Here is an 18,476-nt window from a genome sequence, read left to right on the forward strand (position 1 = left end):
GTAACAATGGATTCCTCATTTTCAGCAAAAACCCTGCTTTGCTTTGCCTTATGCTGCTAAAAGCTGGTTTACACAACCTGCTGGTAAGATAATTTATTGTGTCTTGTCTGTTGATGTTTCTTCATCCTTCAGTAAACTTTGTTTTCTGTACTTTTGAATGAAATCCTGGAAAAAAATTCCACCCTTTCTTCTGGGCCACATTTCTGCTGAAATACCTGGAGTAACCAGAGCAGCTGTGACTTGTAAATTCTCCTGCCTCAGAGTGAATTAAATGACAAAGGGAAGAGCTGCCAAATGTGGACTCTTGATCACTGCTTCCTTCTTTCAGAAGGGTGGTGAGGACAGAGAAATTCAGTCAGAGGACTGGAGATCACTGCTGGAGGTTAGGTCTGGGAGCACAGGTGTTGGGAGTGTTCCAGCAGGCAGTGGCACAACTCAGGAGTCTCAGATTTTACTCAGACCAACGCCTTCTTCCCCCTTTGTTGTCATTCCAGAGATCTGGCAGACTCTTGAACAAAGGGTACAGAATTGTTTCTTCTTTTACATTTAGTCCTTCATCCCTCTTGCTTCATTTAAAGCTGTTTTTGTGATCTGCGTTTGTGTCACCGTTTGTTCCCATGGGAGTGATTAGATGGTGCCAAAGCACAGAGAGCACAGGCCTTGAAGCAGCTGAATGGGGAAGACACTTTACTACAAGAAAAGTGCCCTGGGACATGAATTGCTTTAATTAAAACCTTCAGGCAAAAGTTACAAGTCTCAAAGTACATCTCATGTAAATCAGATGGCGGTTCCTTACTGGTTTTTAATGTTGTTTGATGTGTATTACAGTTGAGCAAAATCTGTTTTGCAGCAGTTATACACCTACAGTATAAATCTATATTTTCATATTGCCCTAAAGATGTTAAGAAGCTTTTTCTATGCACAAGAGTCAGAGCCCCAAAAGCAGAATTCTGTGTGTGAGAGCAACAGTTGGAGGCTAAACATTGTTAAATTGACTGTTAAAAGAAGTGATTGTGCAGTAACTTTGGAAATGGGAGTCTCTCTAATGGATTGCAGAAGTAAACAGGTTTCTCCAAAACCTCCTGTGATTATACACACAGGAAAAGCCCCATCAGAGAAATCAGATAGCATTTAAAAAGATGAAAAAAATTAATACTTGCAACTCTTGCAATGCTACAGAGGATAAAACAGTACAGATATTATCTAATATGCATTGATAAGTACTTTGTTCTTGTCTATGCCTCTCTCTGTATGTAAATATATATATATATATTTATACACTGCACATATAACTGTATAGCTATATATTTAAGGTGCAGGAATTTTCTAAATCTGCCAGCAGGGAGATGCCAAGCTCTTATCTGAGAGTTTCCACTCAATATCCCACTGAGGCCATGGCTCCCTGTCATGCCTCCAGTTGCACTGGAGAGCAAAACACCCCTCTCCCTCTCCCCACCAAAGTGCCTGATACTAAACCTTAGGAATAATGACAAAAATGATTCATTATTAATAAGTTAACCTAGACTATATAAGGCTTGACTTCTTCTGTCTGCCTTGCTGAGTTTGATGTGTATTTCCCTTCCAGAGAAAAAGAAAATCCTGCACAGAATAGCCACGGGGTTCTCTTTATGAGATGTCTGCTTCTGCTTAAGTGGGCTGATGGTGGATTGGAAGCATTTCATTGCTGCTGATGGCAAAGTGATACTTCATACTTCACTGGAGATTTCTGAACTCCATCAGTCCTTTACTGCTTGCAGTCTGCATGGCTTAGCAGTTGAAGATCAAGGCTAGAAATAAAATAAAAAAAAAAAAAAAAAGAAGGAGGCAAAATTTCAACCCTGCCTCTGAGGAGCTTCTCTGCCTGGCAGTGAAAAGTTTGCTCACCTTCTGCATTAATATTTTGCTGTTACCAAAATGGCTACATCTGCCTTCCTTACAGAGTGAGAAATAGATGAATACTCTTACACTATCTGGATAAATGAAATATCATTTGGATATCTTAGTTTAATGTGTAAGTATCATGCACATCAGCAGGGCACTTTGTATCTTCAAATACTATACCAGTAAGTGTCATAATTTACACAAAGGGTTACTAAACTTATCTGTCCCCAATGTATTCCCATCCCTGTAAACATCTCAGATATTTGCTTTGTGAATTTCCTTGATCAAAACTCCCAGGTTGTCCTCTGCTGCCACAAAATCCTTCAGTTGCCTTTCTTTGGACATCTGGTGGTATTAATTGTGTGGTGAACCTCAGACAAGAGTATTCTGCCCAGTTACATGTCTGGCTACTGGTGTGGCAGCAAGTATTAGTAGTAGTTATTGTTGGGTGTTGATTTGCATTTCCCAGCTGCCTCTCATTGAACACCATCAATGGGCCATGCAGTGATTGGTTTCTTTTTCAGTAGAGATGGATGTAAGCAAGCTCACACCACCAGGGAGATGTCCCAGATTAGCAATCCTGGTACCTTGTTCTGTGTCCCAATGGCAGCAGGACTCTGGGGCTGGGGTTTAGGTGCAGGCTGGTGGCTCTGTTTAATTTTGGTTGTACCTGCTCTGCTTCCTTGTGATGGAAGTTTGGATGTCTCTAGGGTGTGAATATTGGTGTAGTCTCTGTCCTGGGCGTGTAAAAGGTCATGGATTTATGGTTGTATGAGGCTCTTTCCCTTTTGTTGTAGACAAGCTGGGTCACCAGGTCCCCCATCCTGCAGAGCTCAGTGGATCCTGTGGCTGATGGAACATGGTGTTGTTCTTGCCTCTGGTGAGAGAGGGGAGTTTGTATAGGAGATTTGCTCAGTACCTTGCTGTGCTGTGTAAGCAAAGAATCCTTCTATCAATTCATACAAGAACTAACCCTGCCTTTTTAAAGGTCATTTCTGTCTCAGTCAGCTCTTAAAGTTCAAGAGGAAATAAACTGCTTAGAGTTGGCATTTTTCAAGTCAAGTGTCAACTTTTGAAGCCCCCGAGCCAGTGAATGCAGAGGAAGGAGAGATTAATAAGTGAGCTGCTTGCTTGATACAGTGATTGTGCAGAAACGTTCCCTTTTTTCTTTCCTCTTTATGGGGCTTTGGAACGAACATCATTGAAATATCTTACTCTCTCCTTTTCACTTTGCAATGCAAAAGTACCCAGAGCTCTTTAGAAGTGCTTCTTTTCCCATTAGTCCGGTGACAGCGAGTGGAGAGTTTGTCAGCTCTGCTGAAGTAGGACACAAGGAACATTTTATGACATTGCCAATACCTAAAAGCTCCTTTAACCAGAGATACTTATTATCCAGTAGGAACAAAACTCTCTCTCAGAAAGCAGCCAAAGGCTGAAGTCTCCAGGCAGGTGCCTGCCCTTAACTGCATTGATGCCTTTCCCATGCAGGGGATGGTGGATCGATAGGGAAATGGGTGCATTAATCAGGTACAACGGAGGCAGCAGGGGAGATGATGAGGGGAGACAGGTGGCAATCGAAGGATGTGTTGAGCACAGCCCATCAATTGGCTGCCAAAGTGCCTCTATTGAGTGGAGGGTGTGGGCTGTGGGGGCACCAGCTCTCACTGTGCTGATGGGCAGCTCCAGAGAGTGAGCTGTGGCTCCCAGTTACTGCCTTGGGGTTTTACTTTTGGTCTTGGCAACTTTGTCTTGTCAGTTTGTTTTGCTGGCCCACCTAAACTCCCATTGAAGGTTTTCTTCTTTCCTTCCTAAAAGAATTTGCAGAAATAAACACATTAGTGGCATTGTCTTTGTTTTGCTTTAAATAAAGTGTCGTGGTCAGAACAATTTTTGAAAGCGACAGATAAATCAGCCTTGCCAAGTATCTCTGTATATTACCCTGGAAGTGTTCAAGGCAGGCTGCATGGGGTTCTGACAGCCTGGCCTGGTGCAAAGTGTCTCTGCTGATGGCAGGAAGGCTGGAATGACATGATCTTTAAGGTCCCTTCAGCCCAAACCATCCCCTGCTTCCATGGTATTTATTCCATGTGATGTCATGCTCTGCTGGGATTAAACCAAGACAGTGATGAATTGAGGTGCCACATTTCTGAGGGCAGAAACTTCTCCCTGCACCTACTGAATCCATGCTGGACTATCATCCTGCCCCTCCAACATGGAGCTGGTTGATGTGGGATTTGTGGTGCCAAAGGGCTGATACCAAATTACATTGAACAGAGCATTTCTTTTATGAGTGTTGCAGAGACAAAATTACTTGCCATGTCTTTAAATTCATTTCCTTGTCACAGCTTCACCACAAAATAAGGGATCTGATTTGTCTGCAAATGTAGTGATTTTGAAACCTGCAACTGCTGTATAAAGGCCATTTACATGTAAACCTAACTGGCTTCTCTATAAGTATTCATGACAAAAAGATTGCTTTGAATGTAGTATTGTTTTATTAAACACTCAAAAATATTGATGCAGTAGAATTGATGTAACAGGGCTATAAATGCAGTTGTTCTGGCAGTTCTCCTTCCATGGTGACAGCTTTATTCCCCTTGCCTTGTACTGGTTTATGGGTTCTTTGACCTAATTTGGGGGATTAAAATTAGAGGAAGATAGGTCTCTGTGCCCTGCATGTAAATCCTAATAATGTCAACAGTCCAGTGGAAGATTGAAATAGTGCTCTGGATTTCTAGGTGAAACAGGGAAAACAAACATCCACAGGATGTTCTAGGAATGGGCTTAGCAGGGCTTCATTGTAAGTCTGATTTGGGCATTTCCTTTTCGTGGGGAAAAATTACAGCTTGGAAATGGGGTCTGAAGAAGCCTTTTGCCTCTGCATATTCCCTGGGTTTGCAAAGAGGGGGCTGCACAGCCTCTGCAGGAGGAGTGGCAGATATTCCTGGTGTGACAGTGGAGTTGGAGGGATCCCAGTTCCTTTAGTCTCGTTATGTGACACCAGATGGCTGGAGATCAGCTCTGCTCTTCTTTGGGGGTCTGCCTGTGCTTATGTACATGCCCAAAATGGATGTGTGTGAGAGTGTAAAATAATATAACTGGGATGAAGCATAACCCCACAGTGGATGTTTTTGAGGCAGCTTCAGCCAACTCTACTGTTTTGCTTCTAATTCTTAGATATATGGTTTTGCTTTTATGTGTTGGTTTTTTAAAAAAATAAATTTTAAGTACTATTTTCCCCATGAGGAAAATAGATACTTGAAAGGCAAGGTCAGGGTTGCAAGGTGAAGCTCTCAGGGGGTGGGAAATCCCAAATTCAAGTCACTTGACACCTCCTTAGTCTGGTTTCCTATAGCATGCAGCATTCTCGTTTCACTTGGCAGAGATGGTGGATTATGTGGACTTAATGAGCAGCTATTAATGCTTTTCTACAGAGAAATTTAATATTTTATTAGTTACTTCTTCTGCTAGTTCTGTTATGCCAGATGTAAACCGAGAAGAAAGTGCAGCCTTATTTTCAGAGATGCCAATATGGAATATTTAGAACTTGTTCTTTCAAAACACCCAAGGCTTCGTAGGGCCTGAGTAGCTGCTGCTGATTTCAGTGCCCAGCTCTGGAGCTCAGCACCAGGGGCTGCCCAGTGGCTGAGCACCAAGGACTGCTTTGGAAAGGTCATGGTATCACCAGGAGCTCTGGCAGAGGCAAGAATTGGAACCAGATTTTTTGGGAGCCTTTCAGTTGCCATAATGTGAGACCATTCTCTTCAAGCAATTTCTGTGCTTCATTAATCTTCCAAATTCTGCAGCAAATGAGGCAGAGATCCTGCAGAAAACAGATGCAGTTAGCACTGAATCCTGATTTGTTGTTGGAGCATGGTAGAAAAGATCTTTCACTACCATGAGATGTTGTTTGTGCCCAAAAACATGGTGCTACTTCAAAAATCCATGGTTACAGGTCATGTTATTTGGTCATGGAAATTTCAAGATCTTTGCTGACTTAAAATGCATCCATTTTGAGGATTTAAGGATTAGTAGGTCTCTTACAATGCTGTGCTTAATATGGCTTGGATCCTGGTAGACTGCTTTGACACGAGCTGAGTCAAAGCAGGTGGGAGGCAGATATGAGATGGAGTTAAATTGGTGCTTGTGGGGAAGGAAAGCCAAGAGCAGCAGTCTGGCAGAGTGCTTGTTACAGATAGCTGAGTGACTTTGCAGTCATTTCTTTGCTTTTATCTGTACCAGTGTCCCATGGGTAAAGGCTGGGGGGTAGCACTTAATTGTTTGGGTTTATTTGTTGTCAACAAGTAACACTATGAATTCTCTTCTGAGAAGAGAATTCTCTGAGAATTTCTCTGAGTCCCTAGTGAAAACTGAGACAAGTTTTCATCACATAACCTGGAGGGGTTTTCACTGACAAAAACCTGATGCTGAAATGCTGAGCTATAGCTTTGGATTTTAGTCAGAGTTATGGTGAGGGTCCATCACTGAATTGTTCTGCAAAAAATACCTCAGACAATTGTATTGCTGTAAATTTGTTCAGGTAGTCTTAGGTTCAGATATTAAAAGAAAAAAAGTGACTGAGCAGTAATATACAATCCTCATTTCAATCCTCATTTCACTGTGGAATACTGTAATGCACATTGGAAATGAGGTCTCATTGGAAAAGGTAATTTGAAAAAGATCCACAGAACCTTCACAAAGCTGTAATGAGTCACCAGTCTGTGAGGACTCACTTGCTATATTGCAGTGGAGGGTTTAATGTTTTGTTTTTCTCATCTAAACACTTTGACCCTTCTTATTTTATTAAGATAAGCCATTATCTAGCTGTCAAGAGCCTAGAATTTCTGCAGATTTGTTTGCTGACAAGTTGGTTCAGCACGACCATTCTCCTACTCATTTCTTTCACTACTTCAAGCAAATTTTCTTTTTTTTTCCCACTCCTCTTTATCAGTTCTTTATTCTTTAGAGCTCCTCAGCTCTCATGCTATTCCCAGATGACTTTCCCACTCTCTGGATAAGCGTTGGTTGGAATGTATAACAGAAATTGGAAATATTCTTAGTCACTTGTGGTGTTCATGTCACCAGTTGCTGTGCTGGAGAGTTGTCCCAGTGACTTCACAGCTTACTGGGAGAGACAAGAGTTATTATGTGCACTTTATAAAGCAAATAATACTGGACTGGGTTGAGAAAACTGTGCAATGCCTTCACTTGTGACTGTGCAACAAACTGAAATCCTTGGGATTTGTATTTGGGGCTGAGTGGTGGGGAAGGACAGAGGTAGGGACTTAATCCCTATAGTGAAGGAGCAGTAGAAAATACTAGTACAACACAGAGTGAGAAGTTTGGACTTTCTTCATCATATTTAGGCACAGCCATGAGTTCCTTGAGCCCACAAGTGTGATCAGAGATTGGTAACTGGTGGGGCCAACTGCATTATTTATTCTCGTTCAGACTGAAATGAAATCATCCAGGGCAATTTTCTGTGTCACACTTCAAGGTCAGATGAGAGTATTTATTATTCCTTCTCTGTTTATCTGTGAATGCAAATTGAATTTAGTGATTCAAATTGATGAAATGTTACAAATACAAAACTCATCAGAGCCGACACGAAGAGAAATTACTAGGTAGAGCTGGCCAGTGACTTCACCAGCCCATGTACAGGCCTCTGTTTAGATTAGTAATTATTTCAGTCTTTGGGTTTTCTCATTCAGAGTTTTGTTCCAGTTGTTGTCATTTTTGTTTTCAAAGAAAAAAGTGTAATAACACTTTGAAGCATTTAGAATTTGAATTAGATGATGTAAATTAAGCCAGCTGCAGAGAGTGCTTGCATCCTGGCTGGAGAAAAGGTTTCCTTTCAAAATTCTTCCTTGGATTTTTCTTTGAGGGCTTGTTTGTTTGTTTTCCTCTCTCCTGTGACAGTTCTCTTTCTCCAGTATTTCACTCCCTTGTGCTGGATGCTCGAATCTGGGTGAGGGGTGATAGGGAAGGGGGCAGACATTTGGCATCTTCTGGTGCTGAAGCTCCACAAATTCCCTTACTGACAGCATCATCCACAGGCTGACCTTCCTCACTGGCCAGGGTTGTTAGGAGAGCCAAAATGAGGAGCTGCAAAGTGGAGCAAATGTGCACAACTCCTGATGAAGTACTGGGAGTGGAGGTGTTCCCTCCCCAGCTCCCTGTGATGCATTTTGAACACTTCACTGAACATCTTGGCTTGGTGTGGTGGGTCAGTCTGTGCTCAGAGGGCATCTGTGGGCATGCTGTTCTCTGCAGTGTAGGAAAGGGCACCTTAAACTTGTTCTTATCTCAGAATGGGAGTGGAAAATCCTCTTCAGTGAATGCCCTTTTAAAGTAGTCCATCCTCCATAATTGCCAAATGCCACATGCAAGTGATGATGCAGGGAGAGATGACACATGCTGTACTGGCTCTATGCTGTGTTAATCATCATACAGGACTCTTGGTTTTAACTCCTGCTTTTTAATTACTTGCATTTTATTAAGAAAATTTAGTATTTGCTTCTCTCCAAGCACTGCAGAGGGAATCTTATTTGCTTAGGGTGTAACTGATGTCTGACTTGTTGTGGATTCAGAACAAGAGCCATGAGCATCTGCACACACCAAAGGCCCTTAAAGATTTGTCTGCATAAGCTAATATTAATCACTTTGTTTATTCAGCTATCAGAAGAATTTCTCCTGCAGCCACTGAAGGCAGCAGCATTTTCAAGTGTAGTAAGTGCACAGCCAGCAGTGAGGGCTCAGTGGTTCTTAAATACCAGAAGTTTTATTTGCCAAATAAATGCCTTTGGTAGAAGCTTTGGCTTTATGAACACTGCAGGTTTAGAAGCTTAGGAAGAGGACATTTATGCCTGTAGTTATCTCCCCTTTGAAATATTTTTCGTTCCAGAATTCAGTGATGGATGTTGAAACTATTGATGTTTCCACATGAAACCAAAACAAACCACAGACATTCCTCGTTTGTTAAGACACTGCTTTCATTCTCATCTTGATGGTGATGTGGAAAGCATGTTCAGGACTGTGATTCTCACCTTGAGTGGCTGATTCAGTGTCTGTTCAGGAGGAGCCACCATGGGCTGGGTTGGGCTCCTCTGGGTCACTGCTGTCAGCACAGCCCTGTGTGTGTTGACCCTGTAGGGGAAGGAAGCTCAGGGTGCCTGATGTGAATTTATTCCAGTGAATCTTAATTCCTGCCAGTCACTTATGGCCATTGTACTGAGGCTGGGGCAGAAAATGTGGGTTATTTCTTTTCTCTAACTGCTCACTTTGGTGGAACTGTGTTTCCAAGCCTGATAGTTACACTGCTGGTTAGGGAGTAAAATTAAATAGTGTCTCACAGATAAAACATTGTCAGTGTACCAATAAAGCTCCAAATGTCTGTCTGCTTCTTACCCATTTCATCTGGCCACACTAGCAAAATAATTCTCTTTATGTTGTTCCCTCATTATAAATTCAATGTGATTTGAATCTTCCTTGTGTGTCTAGGAGCAAGATGATGTATGATCTGTTTACTTTTGAATGATTTGTGATTTATGGAAGCCTGGTGCTGGTGAGTTATACAAAAGATCTTTGAGAAAATACAAGGTGTGAAAATAGAAGAGAAAGTTTGCAGATGTTTGCTGAGGACTTGGGAGAAATAAATAGCAAGAAGAAAGAGTGTTTTCCCACCAACTCTCTGTAGACCATTTCATGTAGTATTTTGTGTAGCAGTATTTCATAGGGCTCTCTGTGAGGCACACTTAAAGCTTTAAATAAAATATAGCCCCTGTGATAACTTCTGCTAAAGATGTTCATATTTTGTATCATTTTTCTTTCTGAATATAGTGAGCAAATAGACAACACAGACCTGTTGGCCCCCAGTGCTCCCACAGTCCCAGTGGCAGGGCAGGATTTGAGGGCAGGGCAGGGTGCTACTGCCTCCATATAGCCACAGTTCTGTCTGTGGAGAAGAAAGGAAGCAGAAAGAGATGCCAATCTTATTGTAGTAAAAATTTAGCACCCAAACTTCTGAATTTTGAGCTGAAATATTTGTAGCACCAAAGTTTTCTCCTTCTTCCTGATGGTGGTTTTTCTGCCTTAAATGTTAAACTAGTTCAGGCTAGTTCAATAAGCTAGTTCCATCTGTAGTGTGTTCTCAGAGCTCCAGTCAGTCTTTGCAGCAGCATTTTGTAATGGATCAGTTTTCTCCCTTTTTAACATGGGATGGATATTTTTCTGTTTTGCCAAGCATCACCTTTTCTTTCCTGTGTTCTGTCCCTATTTAAGTCAAACTGTTTTCATCTTCTCCCTTCTGTTTTTCCTTTTTAATTCCCATCCTGGGTGGTACTGAGGCAGGTTAGGCAGAGGCTGAGGTTGGAAGAATCCTTGAGGGAGAGCACAGGCAGGGATGTCCTGTTGCTATCCCCTGGAAAATAAAAGACATGCTGGAGTGACTCTGATTTTGCTTATACCTTTGTGTTTGTTCAGAAAACCCGTGGGGGAGGAACTGGAATGAAAATAACGTTTTTTTTCAGCCCTGTGTTTATCAGTTTCCAGTCTGGCTTTTGCGCGTACGCGTGGACTCATTGAGATGCCTGCGAGTTGTCAGCTCTCAGGAGCGGGTGTTCCTTCATCCAAATGTCTTGCTACAAAACAATTTCCCCTGCTCCTTTTTGCCTCATTAGCTTCTGCATTAACCCTTTTTTGTGCACTCTGACAGAGGATGCCGACGGCTGCAGCGCGTTTTTCTTTTCAGCGCGGTGTGCGCTGGCACTGTCACCGTGTTCTCCCCTGTGCTCCCTCGCTGCTCTTCCCATCACACTCTGCTTTTCTCTTTGATGTGCTCTCCCTCCTGACAGCTGGCCCTGGTAGGTACACGTGTCTCATCTTCAGCTGAGCTGCAACATGACCCAGACACTGTTCCTCTTCTAATTGTCGCTGTGGACCCCTTGTTTTCCTCCCAGCTTCACACACAGACTGGCTCTGGCATCCTGTTTGCTTTCCTCGTTGTTTTTTTTATTTTTTATTTTTTTTTTAGTAACTCTGAGGTGGTAACTTGGCTACTGAAAGGATGGAATGATTAAAATAATGTTTTATGGATCACTGGGGGGCGGGGGGGAGCTGTCGGCTGCTTTTGTCATTTTTGAAGGAGATTATTAAAATGTATCTTATAGCTTCAGTATTCACTGTGTGCCCTCATTGTTCTCAGTCTCTCAAAGAATATTCTGGAAAATGAAGTTTTATCATTAAGATTGCATTAAAGTGGATTACAGAAGGGAAGAGCAAAAAATGAAGAGTCTCAAACAGCTCAGAACAGAAATATGTTGGCATCTCATTCACTGGGATGTGGAACAAGGAACATTAATAGGCTGATAAACAGAAATGACTTTTTCTCTTTAAGGCTTAAAAGGTTTACTTTGAACTTGCAAAGATTTTTTAAAATGCCACTTCCCTAAGCTTATGTTGAATGGAGAACTTGGTGCCTCTTTTATTTTATTTTTTAATGCTCATATTGAGTGAGCAATTACTTCTGAAAAGCCATAGGTGTCATCAGGGTGGAAAAAGAGTGCACAAGTCTGGCTTAAAAGGCTTTTGCTTCTGAACACCTACTTGCAAATCCTGTTTTGTGTCAATAAGAAATAGCACTTTCCTTTTGGATTTTTCCTTACAGAAGCAGCTCATGCTGTATTTGGTGCAGTTTCTGGAAGAATTATCAATCTGTCCAAAGAGAAGAAGAAAGGATCTCAATAATGTACTTTGGCATGGTGTGGGGAGTTGTGAGGAAGTTGAATTTCATGCCTCCCATAGTATGGAAACCTATGGTAGCACTCAGTTCAGGGAGTTTGAGGATTGTCCTCGCTTTCAGAGCCATCTCTGGCATTTGAATTTTAGGTACATTAACATCACATTTGTACCGAGGCTGAAATATAAACAGATGAAGGTGCTGTTTCCATGCAGTGGCTGAGGAAATTGCCCATTTGTCTCTCTTTGCTCAACTTCTCTCATGTTTTAAAGCAGTTGTTTTCCATCCTAGCTTGAAAGTTTTTTGTGTGGCTGAATGTCTGTGCTCTCCATGAGACGTGAATCTCAAATATTTTTCATTCTTTTGGGAAGGAAACCTAGCACATATCTCATTTTTCTTGGTGAATGTCAAATCAATCATCATTTGTTGGTCCACTCAACATTTATAGAAATAAGTCACAATATTGGGAGATTAAGAAAAAAGATTGCTCCATTGCCTTATCAAAATGTTTTGCAATAATCAAATGTGAGATTTTTGCTGTTTCAGGGTAATTAATCTTATGCTTGCATTTTTTTCTTTTGTTCTGACTCTAATCAGGACAAAGGTTCTTTGATAAAGAAAAATATATTTGCAGTAAGGTTTCTGTAGTGTGATTTTAATTGTTACAACACATGTATCCGAGTTAATGAGGATTTTGTACTTATATTTACCCTATGCATAACAAGGAATGTTGTTGGAAAAACTGTAATGAATCCTAAGGCAGGAATTGAGGTTACCAGGAATTAACCCTTCATTTCTGCCCTGTTTTGAGGGCAAGCTTGATAGGCTGCCCCACAGGCATGTTCCACCACCAGAGATGTTACTCTTGGCCCAGGTGCCCTTCTTAGCTGATTAATTAAAACAGGTGCAAGGAAGTAGTGGTGCCCTGGTAATGCAATTATCCAGCTTCAAACACAGATGTGAAGCCCTCTTGATGAACCTTCCCACCTGAGTACAGCAATGAAGAGACTCTTTCACAGTTCCCAATTATTAAATTGGTCTGTGAATGGTTCCAAATTGAACTGGAGCTTTTAACAGGTTTCTAATTCATCCAGTGCTTTAAAACAAATACTTTTTTCAAAGAGAAGGATTTTGAGGTAGGGAGACAGCTACTTTGGAATTCTTGTGAATTCCTACATACATTTCCCAAAAAATACAATTTGGTGACCTGGCAGTGCAGGTTGTACTTGATTTATGCTAGAAGTGTTCTTTAAGTATTCCCTTTTGGATCTATCTAAACAGTACCTTAACAATAGTGCTATTTTATTTACAGCACTTTTATTTCTTTTCTTTCAAATATAATGATGAATAAGACCCCTTGGAAGCAATCATAAATTTTCCAGTGGCGTTTCTAGCATTAGAGAAACAAAGTTCTTCTGTTCCTGACTAAGCTGCAGATGTTGAGTTTGATCTTGCTTGCTTGCTTGAGGGTTTTTGACTTGTGTGCAACACTTTTATTTCATGTCATGCTCACTCATTAAATACTTAGTGCAATCTTGGATAAACTCATCATATTTAAATCATGAACTGACTCTTAATCACAGGAGTGGTTCCACTTTTATTTTGTTATTGATCAAGCGCTTTGCCAGCAGCTGGTGTGGGATGAGCTGCTTGATGTGAGCCTGGGAGCAGCTGCCCCTCAGTGTCCAGCAGCAGGCTGTGGGGCTGGAGGGCACACCTGGAGAGCTTCTCCAGGAGCTCACAGATAATTGTGCATCACCACAGTGTGCTGCATGGAGAGCTGAGAAGAGAAGAGGGCCAGGCTGTTGTGGTTTAATTGAGAATCTTGTCCACATCTCAAAAGAAGTGCCAGTCGCCTGCCCTCAGAAGACATTTCTCTTCCAACATAGGTTGCTGGCAATGTGCAGGTAGTGTGGCTGTAATTACTTGCTGAGTACTATCTGTCAGTCAAAGCAGATAATAGTAAATCTACTTTTTCTTCTTTTTTGTCAGAAAAAAAGAAAAGATCCAGTAGAACCCAAGAGTGTGGGTTGTTTGTTGAAAACAAGCCACATTCTCAAAGGCAAATGGATTGATTTGGAAACAGATGTGCAATTATTTAAATGCTTCCTACCTGTGAGGTTCCAGTAATTGTCTCATGCTGCACAAGAAGGCTGTCCCTGGGGTGGTTCTTCTCTCACATCTTTTTCTGACAGCAGCTGATAATGAGAATGCAGCTGCCCAGTTTCCAGTGGTGCAGCTGTAAGATGAGAGTGGCACAGTCATGGTCAGGCTTCTCCTCTGAGGCTTTCCTGATGTCTCTGAGAGGCAGCACTCAGGAGTTACAGGTCTGTCCCATCTCTCCTAGTGCCCGGATGCTGGAGAAGGCCAGGCAGCAGCTGCAGGAGGAGATCCTGTGTGTCCAGAGCCAGCTCTTGGATGAGAAGAAGAAACGGGAGCACCAGGAAGCGCTGGTCAGGCGGCTGCAGAAACGCGTGGTGCTCCTCACCAAGGTGAGCCTGGAAAAGCACATGTCCTTGTTTCTTTCTGCCAGGTGCAGTCCTTCCTATTTCTTCATTGTTCACCTCTATAACTGGTGCTACAAAACTGTTCTGGGGTCTTTGCACAATGGGTGCTGTGGGAGACATGCAGCCTGTCTTTAGGGCTTCACTGGAATGGAAGTACCATTGCCTCCTAAAGCTGTGCTCGTGTTTCCCCAGCTGGGCTCGTGCTGTGCTGAGGAAATGTGATTTTGTCTGAGCCTTGGCATCCATGTGAGGGCAGAGAACTGAATCATGTTGTTGCTGGAGTGTTTTGAGCCACTGGAGGGAATTTATAATGGCTTTGGCTGCATTGCCTCCTTTCCTAAAGAGAACGAAGTGGCAGCACCTTGTCAACTGTTCCTGTGGAAAAACAATTTACAGGGAGTAAGAGATTTGCCTTCCTCTTACGCTGGAAGTCTGTTCAAATGTAATGGCAAGCACTAGACCAGTAAATTGAAAATACGTTTTAAGATTCTTTCTATAGAATATATCAAAGGGGTCTGCATCATCCTATATCAGGTGTGCTCTCATGATGAAATTCTATACAATAATTCTGAAGTCTGCAGAGCATTGAAAATTTTATATTAAATTCGGTGAGCTCGCTTTCCACAAAGGGAATAATAATTTGCTGTAGCCAGAATGAGAGTTACTTCACTTTCCAAGAATACTCCTTGCAAAACTTCCCCCATCTGAGCAATCTCCCTGGTGTTATAAAGGCTGCTCACGTAAATGAGCTTATGTGTGTGCAGGAGGTCAGACTCCAGTAGTCAGAGCTCATGAGAGGGAGCCAGGCACATCACCACGTGGGCAGGCAGGAGAGGAAAGAGCTGCTGTGGTGCCTGAGCTTTAGACTTTGATTTCCAGTGTCAACGAAAGCGTTTTGATCGATTTTAATTGCGCTGCACCCAATTTTGTGTAATTCCCGTGTCATTGTTGAGCCAAAGAAGCTGTGATGTATGGTGCAGTAAGCAGGGCTCTTGAAGCATGAAGCAGCCACTTTACAAGAGGATATTCCATCAGATCTTCTGACTGCAGAGTTTGATGCCATGGAGAGTCACAGAAGTGCAAAGAGGAAAATGACAGCAGTTCTGTCAGCCTCACACCGAGGCAGGCACTGCAGGCAGGGTGGATGGACCAAACTCTCTCCATGGAAATACAAAAGGCATCTCCTCTCAGCCCTCTCCTGCCCCAGCAGCAGGCAGCTCTCTGTGATGTTCTGGTTTGGGACTGCCATGGCTGGATAAGACACAGGTGCATACTGAGCCCTATAAAAAACCTGTTTTTATAACCTTTTCAGCTGTCTAATGTTGTGCTGGACTGCTCAGCCCTGAAAGAAGTTTCTCAGATGGTTTCTAAAATATTCCCTTTGTTAATTTATTTCCAGTGCTCAGCAGAAACACTTTTTGTCATAGAACACAAAAATATCATTACTTTTCTTTAAGTACTGGACAAAACCACAACATTACTTTGTCATGTGATGACAAAGGACTGTACCCTGATTGATATGGAAGGACAAACCTTTGCTTTGTTTGCTGTGCTCCTCCTGAAGAGGAGCATAGGAAAAGTTGGAAGTGTTCTTCATCAGACCATGGCAAATAAACTTGTGTTTTGACAGGGCAGGTTTTCAGTGTGCTCAGTCATTCCTCAACTGACCTGTTTTGAAGGAATAAAGACTTTGCTGTTCTCTGAAAATTTATATTCCATCCAGAGAATGCTGGGTTCCTTTGTGGAGCAGTACATGCATTATGGTACTTGGACAATCTATCCTCAGCCTGTTTCTCCTGCTGGTTGCTCTTCTCATGCAAAATCAGAAGAAAGAATTTCATTTAATTAAAAAAAGTATGATATTGTGATTTAAAGTGAGATTGAGCAAATACATTTCCTGTCAAAAATAATTATTTTACATTGAAAGCATATCACCTAGAATGGTATTTAATCATCTAATTAGTGGCATCAGTACTGTGGTGTGCTTTTATGTAATTTGAGAATGGAAAAGATGAGTTCTCTCTATTCAATCTTTGTCTTGTTAAATAGGACTGTGAAAATCTAATTTGGGGGAGAGTATTATATATATGATTGAAATGCTATTGCTTTTGATAGTATGACTTCTGCATTTGTGCATGTTTGACCCTCTACTAGGGCAGTGAATCAGTTCCTGTGTGCTGAGCAAACAGGGCCTGGAAGGCATCAGAGGTGTTCAACAGTGCAAGTTTAATTTTAATGCTGTAACAGTTTTCCTTTCTTTGGGCTGAGGTTGGAACCTGGAAGTCTCAGGCCTAGAATATGTTTTAAAATATGACTAGAAAACAGTAAGTTGTTTTTTTTTTTGGTAACAGCAGGACCAAATAATTCAGTGGCAAATGTGCTCTCTTCAGGGGGCATTTGCTTTGCCAGTCTGACTCCTCCTCACTGCTATGGCTACTGATTTTTTTCCCCAGGTTTGAAGCAATATTTTGTGGCTTTTACAGACTGCCAGTCTCACTTGTCAGTCATGCTCAGCTGTCACTTGCCACAGTGTCTGTCTGTCTTGGCTGCTCTTGTATTTCCATCCCAGTGCATTTAACCTCTCTGTCCACTGCTTCCTTCCTTGCCTCATTTGCTTCTTTTGGGCTTTCTTGATCTTACTTGGGCCTTTCCAGTTGGTTTACTGCTTGGAAGTGACACAGTTGTCAGTGTGGGACCCTTCAGTGCATCCCTACAAATCTCTGTTCCCTGGCACAGCATCCTCCAGTCTCTGGGTGTTCCAGCCCCATCGATTCCACTGGTTATAGGAGCTGCATCCTGATTATTCCTGCTCACAAACTGCTCTTCAGAACATGTTGGTTGATCATTTTGTCCCACATGCCCTTGTAAATCAGGGCAGGACTGAAGTTTGCAGATTTACATGTATTCAGTGAAACATGAGGTGGATTAGGACCCCACCGAGGCTCTGGACATTGATGGCTGGGAGGTTTCTCCTGAAGTGTCACTCCCTTCACTTAAGGTGATGAAACAGAAATTGATGTTTGAAGGGTTGGATTCACTCTCTTTCTCAGAGATCTGCCTGGCTGGCTTTGCTGTCTGTCATGCTTTTTGCTGTCCCTTAGCTCAGAGTTTTGGGAAAATCTTTCATCTTTGCTTTGGTACCTGAGGTAGTTGTGATACAGCAGTCCTGGGAGATACCTGAAATGCTGGGGAAACACCTAATCCACCTCTGCCCTTTTGCCTGTTTGATTTACTGCTGCATTTGCTTTGAATGCCATGTTTACTCACAGATTTTTGTATTTGACTTTTGTGTTGTCCTTAAGCTTTTGAGAGTTTCTCTCAAAGAAAGACAACTCCTGGTCTTTGTTTATGAAGTGGGCTTGTTAAAAACAGACAATTCTGCTACTGAATGGCTAAAATTGAAATCTTAGGAAATTTTATATGACATAGAGGCCTCCCAAAATGAAAAACCCTTTCTGAAAATCCTTATCTGAGTGTAAGTAGCTGATTGAGTCAGTATTTAATGGAAAGCCAGCTCTGGTTATTTATTTCAGGAGAGCAGCTTCCAGAGGGCACAGCTGGGTCTTGTGCAGCAGAAGTGTTGCTGGAGAACAGCAATAAAGACTCACTCAAAAGCTCCCAAAGCCCTCTGATGTGGAGGTCCAGGGATTGGCCATCATCTGCTCCTGTCCCTCAGTGATTTTACCTGGCTGTGATCAGCCCTTACTGAGTTTCTTGCTTGGCTGCTGCCAGGGTTCAGACCTGGAGCATCTTCCCCTGCCCATGTTCAGTTCAGTGACTCCTGAGAGCAGTGATTCCTTCTGTGCCCAGGAGGAGCTTCTGCAAGGAGCTCTGGAGTGCATGGGATCAGCCCATGGCACTGCAGCTTTCACCTGAGATGAAGTGCCCTGCTTCTTGCAGCCAGGCTGTGATCCTTTGCAGGAAGCTCAAAACTCAAAATAGGAAGCCCAATTTCAGTTACTTTTTGTAACTTATTCTAAATTAGTCTAATTTGTTCCTGAAATTGAGGGCTTTATGAGTGCACACTGCCATGATTGCAGCCCTTGCTCTCATCTAAGGCACAACACAATGACTGAACCAAGCTGCTTGTGTTGGATGTTGTTGTTTCACTGTGTTTATTTCCTGTCTGTGCACTTATCTGCCTTTGGGTACTCTGCTGCCCAGAGAAGAGACTGAAAAATTCCCTTTTGTTTCCTGAGCTCTCAACCAGATCATGTGATATGATAGGAAATCTGTTTCTATTGAGACATAATTTAGGCCATCACCATAAAAGTTAGAGATTAAACAAGTATTGATTAACCAACTCCAGCTGACTGCTGATACCACATGTTCCTGGAGATATCAGTCAGTGT

The 18,476-nt window shown here is 42.2% G+C and overlaps 1 protein-coding gene across 3 annotated transcripts in view; it reads left to right on the forward strand.

Moving 5' to 3' along the window:
• MAD1L1 (mitotic arrest deficient 1 like 1) overlaps positions 1-18,476 on the forward strand; it is a 349,550-nt gene that overhangs the window by 88,293 nt on the left and 242,781 nt on the right. For all 3 annotated transcript variants that reach the window (XM_071443960.1, XM_071443961.1, XM_071443963.1), the window contains one exon: positions 13,965-14,109. In XM_071443960.1, coding sequence (XP_071300061.1) covers positions 13,965-14,109 — 145 coding nt within the window. The remainder of the gene's footprint in view (positions 1-13,964; positions 14,110-18,476) is intronic.

The sequence above is a fragment of the Agelaius tricolor genome, unplaced genomic scaffold (genome assembly GCF_023055355.1).
Source record: "Agelaius tricolor isolate 1412-34295 unplaced genomic scaffold, bAgeTri1.0.p SCAF_19, whole genome shotgun sequence".
Lineage (NCBI taxonomy): Eukaryota > Metazoa > Chordata > Aves > Passeriformes > Icteridae > Agelaius > Agelaius tricolor.